General features: G+C 31.1%; 1 protein-coding gene across 6 annotated transcripts in view; it reads left to right on the forward strand.

Annotated features, from left to right (window-relative positions):
- Positions 1 to 13,485, forward strand: part of LOC113512425 (multidrug resistance-associated protein 1) — a 49,277-nt gene that overhangs the window by 17,995 nt on the left and 17,797 nt on the right. For 4 of the 6 annotated variants that reach the window (XR_008253469.1, XM_052900059.1, XM_026896307.3 and 1 more), the window contains exons 5-17: positions 4 to 189; positions 569 to 823; positions 1,858 to 2,098; positions 4,090 to 4,227; positions 7,357 to 7,503; positions 8,310 to 8,394; positions 8,875 to 9,072; positions 9,703 to 9,879; positions 10,259 to 10,392; positions 11,084 to 11,294; positions 11,494 to 11,610; positions 12,105 to 12,211; positions 12,752 to 12,895. Coding sequence is in view for 5 of the 6 variants with exons in the window: in XM_052900059.1 (XP_052756019.1) it covers positions 4 to 189; positions 569 to 823; positions 1,858 to 2,098; positions 4,090 to 4,227; positions 7,357 to 7,503; positions 8,310 to 8,394; positions 8,875 to 9,072; positions 9,703 to 9,879; positions 10,259 to 10,392; positions 11,084 to 11,294; positions 11,494 to 11,610; positions 12,105 to 12,211; positions 12,752 to 12,895 (2,140 nt within the window). In the remaining variant the exon portion in view is untranslated. Of the gene's footprint in view, positions 1 to 3; positions 190 to 568; positions 824 to 1,857; positions 2,099 to 4,089; positions 4,228 to 6,166; positions 6,314 to 7,356; positions 7,504 to 8,309; positions 8,395 to 8,874; positions 9,073 to 9,702; positions 9,880 to 10,258; positions 10,393 to 11,083; positions 11,295 to 11,493; positions 11,611 to 12,104; positions 12,212 to 12,751; positions 12,896 to 13,485 lie in introns of all 6 variants that reach the window. The other 2 variants (XM_026896311.3, XM_031906956.2) reach the window with 1 other exon arrangement.

Raw genomic sequence — 13,485 nt, forward strand, 5'->3', positions numbered from 1 at the left:
TAGTTCAAATGGTACAAAGGCAACGTACAGTAAAACGTCGGCAAGCGTGAATTTCAAGCCTGAGAGTGAAAAGCAGCCAGCCTCTATATTGCCAGCTCTATGCTTGGCGTTCGGGGGACAGTTCCTTTTCGGAGCACTACTGAAACTTATCAATGATACCCTCATGTTCTTATCACCACAAATACTTAAGTGAGTAATAACCGTCTCTATTAATAATTCTACGAATATTCAGTAATTCGTTTGATAAGTCTCTTACTCCCAGTTATCTCTGCCTGCCCATTCAGAGATCTAGTGTAATGATTAAAAGAATATTCCTAAATAGAAACTAATGTTCTCGTCAAATGACAAAAATATTCAACAAAGCTGTGATATAAATTAATATATCAGCAGTTGCATTTTAAAAGTATCTTTGAAAATAAACGGTAACTACAAACCCATGGATATTTTTTATTTTTTGTTTTCTACCAGCAACAACTTTTATATTGGGTTGATTGATTATTATTTTAAGTTGTAGAAGTTAATTAACAATTTCTAAAATATTAGTTTTTATATTAATATAATTTTACAGGCTTCTAATAGGTTTTGTAGAAGGCAATGAGCCCGATTGGAAGGGTTACCTTTACGCTATAGCCTTATTGGCATGCGCTACAATACAGACTTTGTTATTGGCACATTATTTCACGAGGATGTACCTGGTTGGTATGCGAATAAGAACGGCGCTGACAAGTGCGATATACAGAAAGTCACTACGAATGTCCAATTCAGCCAGAAAAGAGTCTACTGTGGGAGAAATTGTCAATTTAATGGCCGTAGATGCACAGAGGTGAGATAAGTTTAATTACATACATTATAACAGTTAGCTGAAGAGTCCGTTGCAATAGATTTCGTTATAATTTAAGAAGCAGCCGAGATAAGTAATTGTAATTTACTATGACTCACGATAATTATTATTCAACAATACATAATGTATTATATTACACATAATGTATTATATTACACATAATGTATCTTAAATTTGCTCGATCATCATTATTACATATTTCTCCATTATTTTATAATATTGTGAAAGTTACACGAAATACGCCAGAGACGAGAGGTTTCTAGTTGACACATAAGTAGGTCAACTAATAATTTGGGGCATAATATTGTGGGAGTTATCTGCAACTTAATAATACATTATCAGTAATAGTTATAAGCGTTGGATAATATAACATGTTCATTTGTCTGCAATGAAATACATCATTTTTATACATTCATGATTAAATTTATGTATTAAGCACTGATAATATCTTGCCAATGGTGTCGATTCTGAGGTGTAATTTCTCTAAACCTACATCTTAATGATTTAATTTGATACTTTTGCGAAATTACTGTTTTATGGACCATCATAAACTAGATTTATAATAATTTTGATATAAATTTAGTTCAAAGAACTAACCTTTTAAAAAACATTTTGCTGTAATATCAAATAGAAATTTTTATTTTAGAGATATATTAGAGAGAGAGAGAGAAGATACTTATCTAAACGTATCTCTAAAATAAAATCAATCGACCGCCAATATTTAGCCGAATTTATTTAAATTTAGTAAGATGGTGCAAAAGGTGTTGTCTCTATATTTCACTCTATATATTAGTTTATTAAACATATTCATAATTACTACTCTATAAAATTAATCTAAAAATTTACTCACTCACTGTATAAAATTAATCTAAAAATTTACATTTTCGGTTTTAATTGAGAAAAATTACTTATGATGTGGCTAATGTAATGTTATATGTACTCTATATATCTCAGGCGATTGCTAAATTACCTACAATTCATGTTAACATTAGTAAATTATAAATACATATTTTCAGATTCATAGAGTTGACAGCGTACTTAAATATGATATGGTCGGCCCCGCTCCAGATTGCTCTGGCTCTATATTTCTTATGGGGTATATTGGGGCCATCAGTTCTGGCTGGCCTGGCCGTAATGATCATCCTTATACCAGTGAATGGGTTAATTGCAAACAGAGTAAAAACATTACAAATTAAACAAATGAAATATAAGGATGAAAGGGTTAAATTAATGAATGAGGTGCTCAATGGAATTAAGGTATGTACTTCAACAAAAACAATTTATAATTTATTTATATTCAATATAAAATTTAATTATAGCCAGTTCAGCATTTTTTACTAAATTAAATATAATGTGCCCTTGCGTACTGCCACTGTTTAGCAATAAGATGTTATGTGTCTTAAGTCAAAGGTAACATTGGTTATTTTTCCTCTTTAGACTGAAACGAAGGAGGTACACTACTCAAATATTGATGCTGTTCGCATCTTTATAAAAACATTTTAAAATGCATTTAGGAATCCTAAATACTATGCTAAAAATATTAACCTCCATACAGTTAGATAAGGCAGGATTCGTTAAAAATTATGACGTTCGAAAGGCTGGTGGGAAATTTGCCAAATGATAATATTTTTTCCGTCGTGTAATGGTCTAAGTAACTGGGAACGCACTCGATCCATATATCTGAGAGATACAGGTTATAGTCATACTATCCTAATAACTACATATCTGTAGAATGGAGCTGTACTAACAGCTCGAATTATTTTTTTTCTACCTAATATTTACTTGCACCTAATTTATAGGCTGTAGCAAGATTCTAATGTAAATACTCGTTGTTTTCACGGCACCTTTAGCTATTTGATACTATTTATCAGTTTCAAACTGGGTCAAATATAACGAAGAATCATACAATAGTAAAGATAAGATTATAGAAATTATTTAATGTTTCGCGTAAAATGAGTTAACTCCTTCACATAGATTTTTTTATCTAAAAAAGTTATGTCCATGTCAGGAGAAACTAGGTATCGTATTAACTGTCACGGTATCGCCTTGTCGATACCATATCATCCAGCGGGTTAAATTCAGAACTATACGAAAATGGAATCTATTATAGTCACCCTCCACTCAAACTCAATGAATTTGCATTTATTTTTTAAGTGAATCAGCTACATTATCTAAATACCTATACTCTAATCTAAACACAAATACAAAATTTCTTGCTGTTTAAAATTGAACCTTTACTATACATGTCGCAAGATTGAAATTTTTTCGTCTTGATAAATTATTCAACTTCCTTAGAATGAAATATTATGGATATAGATTAGATCTTGCATCCTTGGCCTTCAGACTGGCTCTTCCCGTTTCATGTAAATCGCTTCACTTCTTGAGTTCTGTTCAGACTCTCATTCACACTTATAATAATTGTCACAATAGTGACGGCCTGCGTAGATAATTATCATTTTATCTGATGACAAATTTTCCCTTTGTCTGAGTCGTGTACTTACAAATTATGTATGTGTTGTAACAATTTTGGAAGTTTATAAAACTTATAAAGTATACTAATTTATTTGAAATATCCATCATTTACGCATAAATCGATTTAGCAACAGCACGCACGTGCCAAGATTACCTCTAATTAATATGTTATCTAGATTATAAAGTACATAATGATTAAACTAACAAAATAATTTCTCATTTGAGCTAAAAAAATACGGTTTTTATTATGAGAAAAACAAGGAACTGAGGAAAACGAATCGTATTGATTATAAATTTTATCTCGCAAAACCGAACACTCTTATGAATAAACATTTATTTACGATTAGATACACATCAAATTCTCAATTTTAAATTTTTATCAAAATGTTAAACTCATATATTATCTATTATGTGACAAAATTTTATTAAAAAAATTAAGTTGCTGTAACTTGTTCAAAACTATAAGATATAGTTTTATTTATAGTTTTGAACAAGTTACAGTAAGTTATTCTAATATTTTGATTCATCATCATCATCATATCAGTCGTTAACTGTCCACTTCTAAATATAGGTCAGTAGTTGCCACGCTTAGCAAGCGGATGGACAATTAGGCTTTTAGTGATGTTTTAAGAGAAACGTTGCTGGCCATCCCCTGATCATTAAGTTCCCTTAGTCGCCTCTTACAACACCCATGGAAAAGTAAGTGGTGGTCCAGTCAATGTTGGGACCACACAGCAACGGCAGTATTTTGTTTATGTGTTCTTATCACTTTACAGGTACTTAAAATGTATGCATGGGAACCGAGCTTTGAGGATCAAGTACTTAAAATAAGAAACAAGGAAATGAATGTACTTAAACAAACAGCTTATCTCAATTCTGCCACGTCATTTATATGGTCCTGTGCACCATTCTTGGTAAGCTTTAACACAAATAACTCGTAATTGCCTTGTAAGTTATTTGGTTTAAGTTCAAAGTTTAATAGTCATATTTTTAATGATACTTAGAACAGCAAACAAGCCATCTGATGGAAGGTGATAACCGTCGCCTAAGACATGAGTAGCACCATGGACATTATAGAATATACTATTATGACCATGGATTCCATACTCTGTAAATTCATTTTTATATAAAATTAAAATAGTCGTATGACTATTTTAAATATTTATAGTTACAAATTTGTATTATATTTGAGTGTCACGTTTTCCACAGTACAACAGTTGGCAAATACCTCTGTCTATCCCATTAGAAATTATGGTCATAAGCATATTTATATAAATTTTAATACATTATCAATAAACGATATTTAATTGCAATTATACATTATCTTTCATCAGATTTATATAAGTATTATATGTCTAAAGATAATTTTAATCCAATATTTACAGCTTAAGTTTTACTATCTTATTGATATATTGCCTTATTACTTGTATTGATTATGTCGCCTTACATTATGTAAAAACTCTTATCTGATCACCATTATTATTTGATCACACTTTTTTAAAATAACAGATTTATTTTCTAAAATATTACTTTTTTATACTGTTAAATTATAATCCTTTGCTATATACGTATAATTTTTTTAGCACTCGTAAGACTGTTTATTATATTACTGATTAATTCTGTTTTGTTTACAAGTGTCATATAAGTAGGTAGAATTTTTTTTCCTTATACATATACGAGTAATATCATTGTCAATAATAGTCTCTTTTTCTCTTTATTTGCCATAACAAATATATTATACAGTATAATATTTTTAAAGAATAGTTACGTAAATATTTACGTAACTATTATATACGTACAATGGATACCATTATCCTCTATTAAATATAAAAATAAAAACACGGTTGTATATTTATACAACACCTATTTAGATATGTTAATAATATGAGGATTCTACTCGTACCTTATATGAGCAGTTCCAATACTTTCTTCTATAAGATGCTGTTGTTCGTGTTTTTATATATACATGTTATATTATTTATACCTTTCTATGTCTGAAACAAATAATATGAGATCATTTTTCGCTAAGTACACAACGGAAAACTCTAAATATATTAACTCAGTGATATTATGAATTGTAAACACTACCAGATATACTTTGTACATAACAGAATGTATCGTTGTAATCTATTGCTAAACACAGATACATAGCGAAGAAACCCACTATTGGTTTATATGGTAGTTAACTATATACTGTAAACCTTATCTAAAATTGAATTTACTCCACACATACTAAAGTATATGTTCAAAGAAATGAATTTATCATAAATCATTCAGATAACTGCTAACTTAATGAATATTGATAACTATATAAATTCTCTATCAAAATAAATTTCATCTATTATATTTAGGATCAATCAAAAAATCAATCAATACGAGTACTATTTCATCTTGGTAACTTTTAACCGTTTTCATGAATAAAGTTATCAATGTGCTATTTTTTATATGCATGTTACTTGATATCGATATCTACGCCGATTATGAACGATTTAAACTTTTTATTTTTATTAAAAGATTTTATTTTGAGGATATAAATATATTAAAATTTAATAAAGGTTTTTTCTCTATCAAAAATAATAATATAATTTCTTTTACAATACATATGTATTTAACCAAATCTATGACAAATCGAATGGATCATCTAATTGTTATCAATTAATGGCATAAAACCCCGTCAATGTCGAACTAATAGAATGCAGTAAGATCTAATTTACGTTGGCCGCTTATTATCAGGCGGAACGTAAGCTTTATGAAAATGAAGTTTGAAAAAACTATGCATATTTTTTAAAAATTTAAAAAATTTGCCGATATTTTAATATATTTATTAAAAAAAATGTAAATGTTTTGTTTAAGGTGACATTTCTCACATTCTTCACTTATGTGGTATCCGTCGATAATAATAAACTAACGGCCACAAATACATTCGTATCAATATCCTTGTTTTATACAATTCACTTGCCGTTAGGTCTGTTACCCCTCGTCGTGGTCTCTGCTATTGAGGTAGAACCAATGTTGTACATCTGCACTTCAGTGGCTGTGGATCTTCCTACATAAATACATAGTTAATACTAACACCATATATTGCTCATTATCTGACGTGACTGATGAAACTACTTGTTTGCGTTATCTGCAGTTACAACGATTATTATTACGTCAAAAGGTATTTGTTATATTTGCACAAAACGTTTACAAAATAATTACTAGAATGCAAAGAACAATTAAATTAAACTAAATTTGTAACATTGAGTCAAAATGATCATAAATTTTGTTTGTAATAGTCCCTTAATTATATATAATACTTATAGTTTATATTTATATTTCTGTTGTACGTGGTTTATATATGTATATTTTTCTAAGTATATGTATCTATCCATATGTATGTATATTCATTATCTTAAAATGTATTAACGTTGTTATATATCAAAACAGTTCATTTGCAAATTGATTTCATTAGGCCAATGCATTGCCATTTACTCGCTCTATTTAGCGTAACGGTTGAGTGATAGAGAATGCTATCAGGCTTTAAGTCCGCCCTATGTACATACTTTAATGTGAGCCATATTTCATCATTAATTGCACGGGAATAAATTAGTATAAATTTAACCTTTGAAAATGCCTTAAACGGCGATACTGGTCAAGTATTTATTATAATACGTTTTTGTGGAAGTATTTAATTTAAATATGAAAGTTTTTCAAAATGAATGGATGTGTATAACCGGATTTAAATGAAATTTTGGTACACGGGTAGATTATATCTTAACTTAGCACATAGCACTTATACTTTATGTGCTGATTCATACGAGCTAAGCCGCAGAATACAGCTAATATCAATATGTTTCAAATACTTTGTATTAATCGTATATCCGATTGATTATATTATTTATTAATTATAAATATAATTCAATTGGGGAAAACCACAGGTTGTAGTACAGATATATAATCTTAAAATTATTAGCTTCATATAATGTTGTAACTGAAGGTATAACGTGAGCAACACATCAAGCATGTGCATATCAAATAATTAATGGTATGGTCTCACCCAGGTGTCGCTGATGTCATTCGGATGTTTTGTGTTGGTCAACGACACAGAAGTGCTCGACTCTAAGAGGGCTTTCGTAGCATTATCACTTTTCAATATACTGCGTTTCCCATTATCTATGCTACCTAATGTTATATCAAATGTTGTACAAGTAAGTTTTTCAAAATTTTTTAATATTTTTTTTATTGGCTAAGGTTCCGTATTTTAAAATCTATTGAGCATAATATACCGAATATAGCAATTAAGAGTATTTTCTGGCGCATATCCTGCATTGGGGTTGACAGAAAAAAATTAATAAATGCTTTTTTTATAAATTTAAATTTTCTTTTAAAAGAAAGTAATGAATCTTTTGAGTAATAAAAATAAATTTATCGTTTAAAATTTTTATGATTGAGATGATTGTAAAGGTCTATCATTGCTATATATATAGACGCTGGAAAGGCAAATGTGACATTGACCGATATTGAATATACTCGTACCTGTAAATTTTTGCATGTTTTTTATTCATTATATTTGTGTAATAAATTAATCAAAACAAATGGGCGTGATTCAAGTCACTGTAAAAATTTCTTTGATTTACACTTCACACTTTTGGTTGTTTTCGATTTTTATTATTATAAAATATGTCAAAAATAGAAAAATGTTATACTGTTTTGCCGTATCAGACATTTATTGTATTACATATTATCACTAATTTGTTTTCGTTTTGCTTCTATTTTTATTTTCTTATCCTTCAGTAAAATTTACTAAGTGGTGCTAAATACATTTTGCCTTTCCAGCGTCAATATTGTGTTAACAAAATTGCATTTACACCATCACGTAATATTCCTTATAAAGTCTCAACTGACTGCAATTCAATACTAACACTTAATTTTACCTATTTGCTTCGGTTTCCTTTGTTTTTGGTGATGGAAATTACATCTTTATTTAATATAATAATATTTTTAATACTTTCAGACTTCAGTTGGTATAAAAAGATTGAACAAATTCATGAATTCCGATGAATTAGATGATAGTGCAGTGGAACATGACCCCAAAGAACGTGAGTAACAAATACACAAACACAAAAATTATAAGTTCTTCATTTTTTATTGCGAACCAATTTAAAACTCAGGATGTCGCTGTCTTCTTATTATTATAAGAAGACAGCAACATCCTGAGTTTAATGTTGTATTAATAACGTTATGCTTTAATGTAATAACTACCGGTTTAACTCACGCGCAATTAAATCGAGAAAGCTCGACTAGTTTCGGGATCAATTCGTGATCCTTAATCATGAGCGGCTGTGACGCGGGCGCGAGTCTCACTAAAATTAGAACTCTAATTACATGTAAGTTAAACTGGTAATCATTACATTAAAATATTAATATCATGTTTAATTGACAAGTTCTAATAACGTTTTAACGTAGTAAAGAAATACTTACGAAATACGGATTACCCGTATAATTATTGATTATAATAATTGTGAGGCAGAGAAAAGATTTGATACACATTTCTCTTAATTCGATTTTTTTTCCCACAGCTAATCCTTTACTGATAGAAAATGGTCACTTCTCGTGGGGTGCAAAAGACTCTGATCCAGTACTTAAAAATATCAACTTGCACATACCACGAGGGTCCCTCGTGGCCATAGTTGGTGCTGTAGGCTCCGGCAAGAGTTCTTTACTTTCAGCGTTGCTCGGGGAAATGAACAAAGTTTCCGGGCGAGTCAATACACATGGTGAGTTTATTTTTATGCGACGTCAAAAAAGCAGAATTTCTTAAATATTTCAAAAAAATAAATACCGATTTTAAAATAGGAGAAGGTCTCAATTTGGTTGTATTTTTCAACCTACTTTAAAAAGTTGGAAGTTCTCAATTCCATTGTATTTTTTTTTTCTTTTTTTTTTATTTTATCTGAACTCTATTACGAACCGATTTGTATTATAAATATATAATTAGTTATATTTCATCAGTCAATCACAAATGAATAGTCCTAATTATATGGCAGTATCATTAAGTTCCAAACTGCCTTATTGCAAAAAAAAATATTATGTTTTGCTCTGTTGAAGGATTTTGCCTATATGCCTCTATCGTTTGAAACCCGCGATATACGCCGTGTTCCTAATTTACAGTAACTTCCAGATCAGTGCTAATAGGTATATTTCTAAGTAAGTAAGTAAGTAAGTAGGTAAGTCTTTGTATTGTTTGGAAATCATCACCAACGAAATGGTTAGTCTGTTTAACTGTTATTTTACCGGTAACAATTATAAAAATTAATATCAAACTAACTAAATCTTTGTAAAAACAACTTTAGGTGAATAGATATAGAATACTAACTTGTTTTAATAAAGTGTAATGTATCACTCAGGTAGTATAGCGTATGTGCCGCAGCAAGCATGGATTCAAAACGCAACGCTGCAAGACAACATCCTGTTCGGCAAGCCGCTCGACAAACACAAGTACAACAATGTGATATCAGTGTGTGCACTCAAAACTGATTTCGACATGTTACCCGGCGGCGACCAAACAGAGATTGGAGAAAAAGGTATGGTACTTTTCTGAAATAAAATATTGAAAAATCTTAATATATTTAAATCCCTTGTCATCATGTTCCTTCACACTTCTCTAAAACCACTCAACCGATTTTAATAAGATAATGTAAATGTATATTGTTTGCTTTTACTTCAGAGATAGGATAGTTTTTATTCCGATAAGAAATTACTGACCTATAAGTGGCGGTAAAGGGCAAAACAACGTATGCTGGGTAACTAATATGTTTATTAAATTGTACCAGAGTAACACATGACTTATACAATTAGGGAAAAAAAAATATTAAATAATATCTATAAGGTTATTTTATGTGTAAATAAAAGAAACGTTTTTATTTATATTATTGTTTGATTTCAAACCGTAATTGTTGCCAGGTATTAATCTGTCTGGAGGACAAAAGCAGCGCGTATCGCTCGCACGAGCGGTATACTACGATGCCGATAATTATTTCTTAGACGACCCACTCAGCGCTGTCGACTCTCACGTCGGCAAACACATATTTGATAAGGTCAGTTTACACATAGTCCATTAAGAGTGTTCATAACTAAATATGGCAACGTCGCAATTAATTGTCAATATTCAAAAGTATTTATACATTTTTCAATATTTGTGATTGGTTAATTAATATGTGCTCTGCTAGGTAACTAAAAAGTTAATCGATAATATTCTTATTAAACTGTCACTGAAATTTTTTATTTTGATAGCAAAAATGTATTTGAAAAACTCCAAAGCAAAATATGAAGCAGGTACAATGTTTTTAATGGTAAAATATGTGATGTATTCTATGATTAATGTAAGTTCGCTAACAGGACATCAGTCCATCTGTCAGAAACATTGAAAATGTTAAATTGTTTTAAAAATTGACAGATAATGGCGACGTTGCCCCACTTCGGTAAGCAAAAGTTATGAACGCTCATTAGAAAAAAATACTCTTCGGGTATTTCCAATAAATTTGTGGCAACATTTACTATTTTAGAGTCAGAGTCAAATAATTATTTTTATGTTTCTTAATAGCATTATTTTTTAGTGCTTTTCTATCAAATTGACAATTCAACCCTAATTTCGCTGAATAGTAAGCGGTCCTTGTGCCAATGCCAATGCTAAAGTCTCATGCATTACTTTACAACTTACTTTTCAATCCTTGTATTAAATGTGATAAACCTGGTGCTGGCTCGTCGTAAGTTAGTGAACATTTCTAGGTGATAGGTCCAAATGGACTCCTCAAGAGTAAATCCCGCGTGTGGGTGACACACAACGTGTCGTACCTAGCGCAGACTGATCTCGTGATCGTGTTACGCGACGGGGAAGTCTCCGAGGCAGGCACCTACCAACAGCTGCTCGAGAAGAAAGGCGCTTTCGCCGAGTTCCTTTTACATCACCTAAGTGACGCTGAGAGGACATCGCCTGAAGGTATTCTTTCTGGCTTGATAAGAAATAATTGTTGTATTACAATTACGCAGTAATGAAAGACCGAGTGGGTTTGAACGTAAACGTAGTTCTGACATGTGGAATGTATATAGAAGGATAACTTTCCTCGTTACAAGATCTCCATGAAGATAGATAAATGATATTTTAAATAGCTGAATTTTAATAAAATTCATGTTTTCAGAATTAAATGAAATAAAACAAGATCTTGAGACCAAACTCGGGTCTGAGTTTCACAATAAACTGCAACGAGCTCGGTCGTTGTCTGAGAGCAATTCAGAGTCCGATCAAACAGCTGCAGGTAAGTTCACTCTATTTATCTCTTCTCTTAACATTGGAACGATATAAGAAGTCACAGTGAGAAGATTAGATGAAAAAAAAAACATTTTCCACCTTATTCTTTTTATTAATGACTAGCGTTTGCCCCCAATTTTGTACACGTGAATTTTGAGAGAAGCCAATTACTTCTAGATGACGTGTCAAAATAAAACATGTGTAAAATTTTAAGTTGTACCTTTTAAGAACACAACTAAGAAAACCGGGTCCAATTGGTGCAGTAGTTTTTACGTGATGCCGGAACAAACATACAAACAGAAAAAAAAATCGAAAAAATATTGTATTGTGTTCTATTACTCTTCATCATCACCGTCATCATCATACCACTGTTCACTGCTTAACATAGGCCTCCCGCATAAGGGGTACTCTTATATTCATCTAATTACAATTTTATTATATTAGCTTATACCTTTATTGTATATTTTAATGAGATTGACGTACATGACGTTTTAATTACAGGAGATCGTGCTGGCAGCGTAAAGAGACGGACACCAGACGATGTTACACAAAATGAATTAAAAGAAAAGAACAAACTCATTGAGACCGAGAAAACTGAAACGGGCAGTGTAAGTCATTTCGTATACCTACTTTTATTTTATTTTAAATGCCACGTGTGTGAAATAGCGTTAGGAACATAATAATATAAAATAATTCAAAACTGTAATGAATCGGCGTCTTCATGAGACGCTAATTCATTATAGTTTTTAATTCAAACCATCCAGTATGTTTCATGCAGAAACGAACAAACGATTTTAACTAACGTGAAAATATTTGTAAACGTTAAACATTTGTAAAATACGTGACGAATTTAACAATAAATAAATCACATTTGTTTCCAGAGGGAAGTCGACCTGACAGTATATTGTGAGCAATGAGACTACTATTCTTCATTACTAACAATCCCCCCCCCCCCATCTTAGTATGTAATGTTATAGCCTGTCAACTTCATGTGTAGCACTTCCTAATGTGCCCACAATTTATACATACGATCCAAAGCATATGGATATTGCAGGCAAGGAAAGGTTTATAACACGGTCTCACCACTCGGCCTCCAATCGTCGCGTGTGATATTAACGAACTATAGTGTTATCATTTTTTTTTTTCAGGTGAAATGGGGCGTCTACAAACATTACTTAATGAGTGTGGGTGTTCTGGCATCTGTCGTTACGGTGTTAATGAACCTTGTCCTGCAGGTGTTCCAGGTTGGCTCCAACTATTGGCTCGCGGAGTGGTCCAATGATGAAACTATGGTAAATTATTTTCAGAACTGTAATGTTATAAAATCATACCTTACATGACTTTATCTTTATATGAAATTAGCGCATTTTAACATTAATTAATGTTCTTCTTTTAAAAAGTCATTATACTATAAAATGTAGCCTGTGTCACCGCACCTTTTCAAAACGCACGATTTTGTGCTTTGTAAATGGGTTTTTGCGGAGTAGCTCCTGTTGCCTGCTGATATATATCCTTAAACCCTTGAATTATATCAATAAATCTAGTATAAATAAAAAAAAAATACATACTCTACCTTCTAAATTACGCGAATTGTATGCAAAACTTAACTTGACCCTTAATATATAATGATGTTCATTGTAGTCAGACTTCATCTTTTGTTTTATTAGATACTGATAAAGTTGAAGTTGAGAATACCCTTATGAATTTGAAATCTTCAAGTGCTTCTGGTTGGGATGCAATCCCTACAGCATTTCTAAAACTGGCCAAGGACGTACTAGTACCAGTTATAACTCACCTAATTAATCTTTGTTTTGGGAAAGGTATTTTTCCTGTATCTCTTAAAAAAGCTATTGTAACACCTGTGTACAAGAGTGGTGACAGA

This window comes from Galleria mellonella, unplaced genomic scaffold (genome assembly GCF_026898425.1).
Source record: "Galleria mellonella isolate WM207_F2 unplaced genomic scaffold, CSIRO_AGI_GalMel_v1 utg64, whole genome shotgun sequence".
NCBI lineage: Eukaryota > Metazoa > Arthropoda > Insecta > Lepidoptera > Pyralidae > Galleria > Galleria mellonella.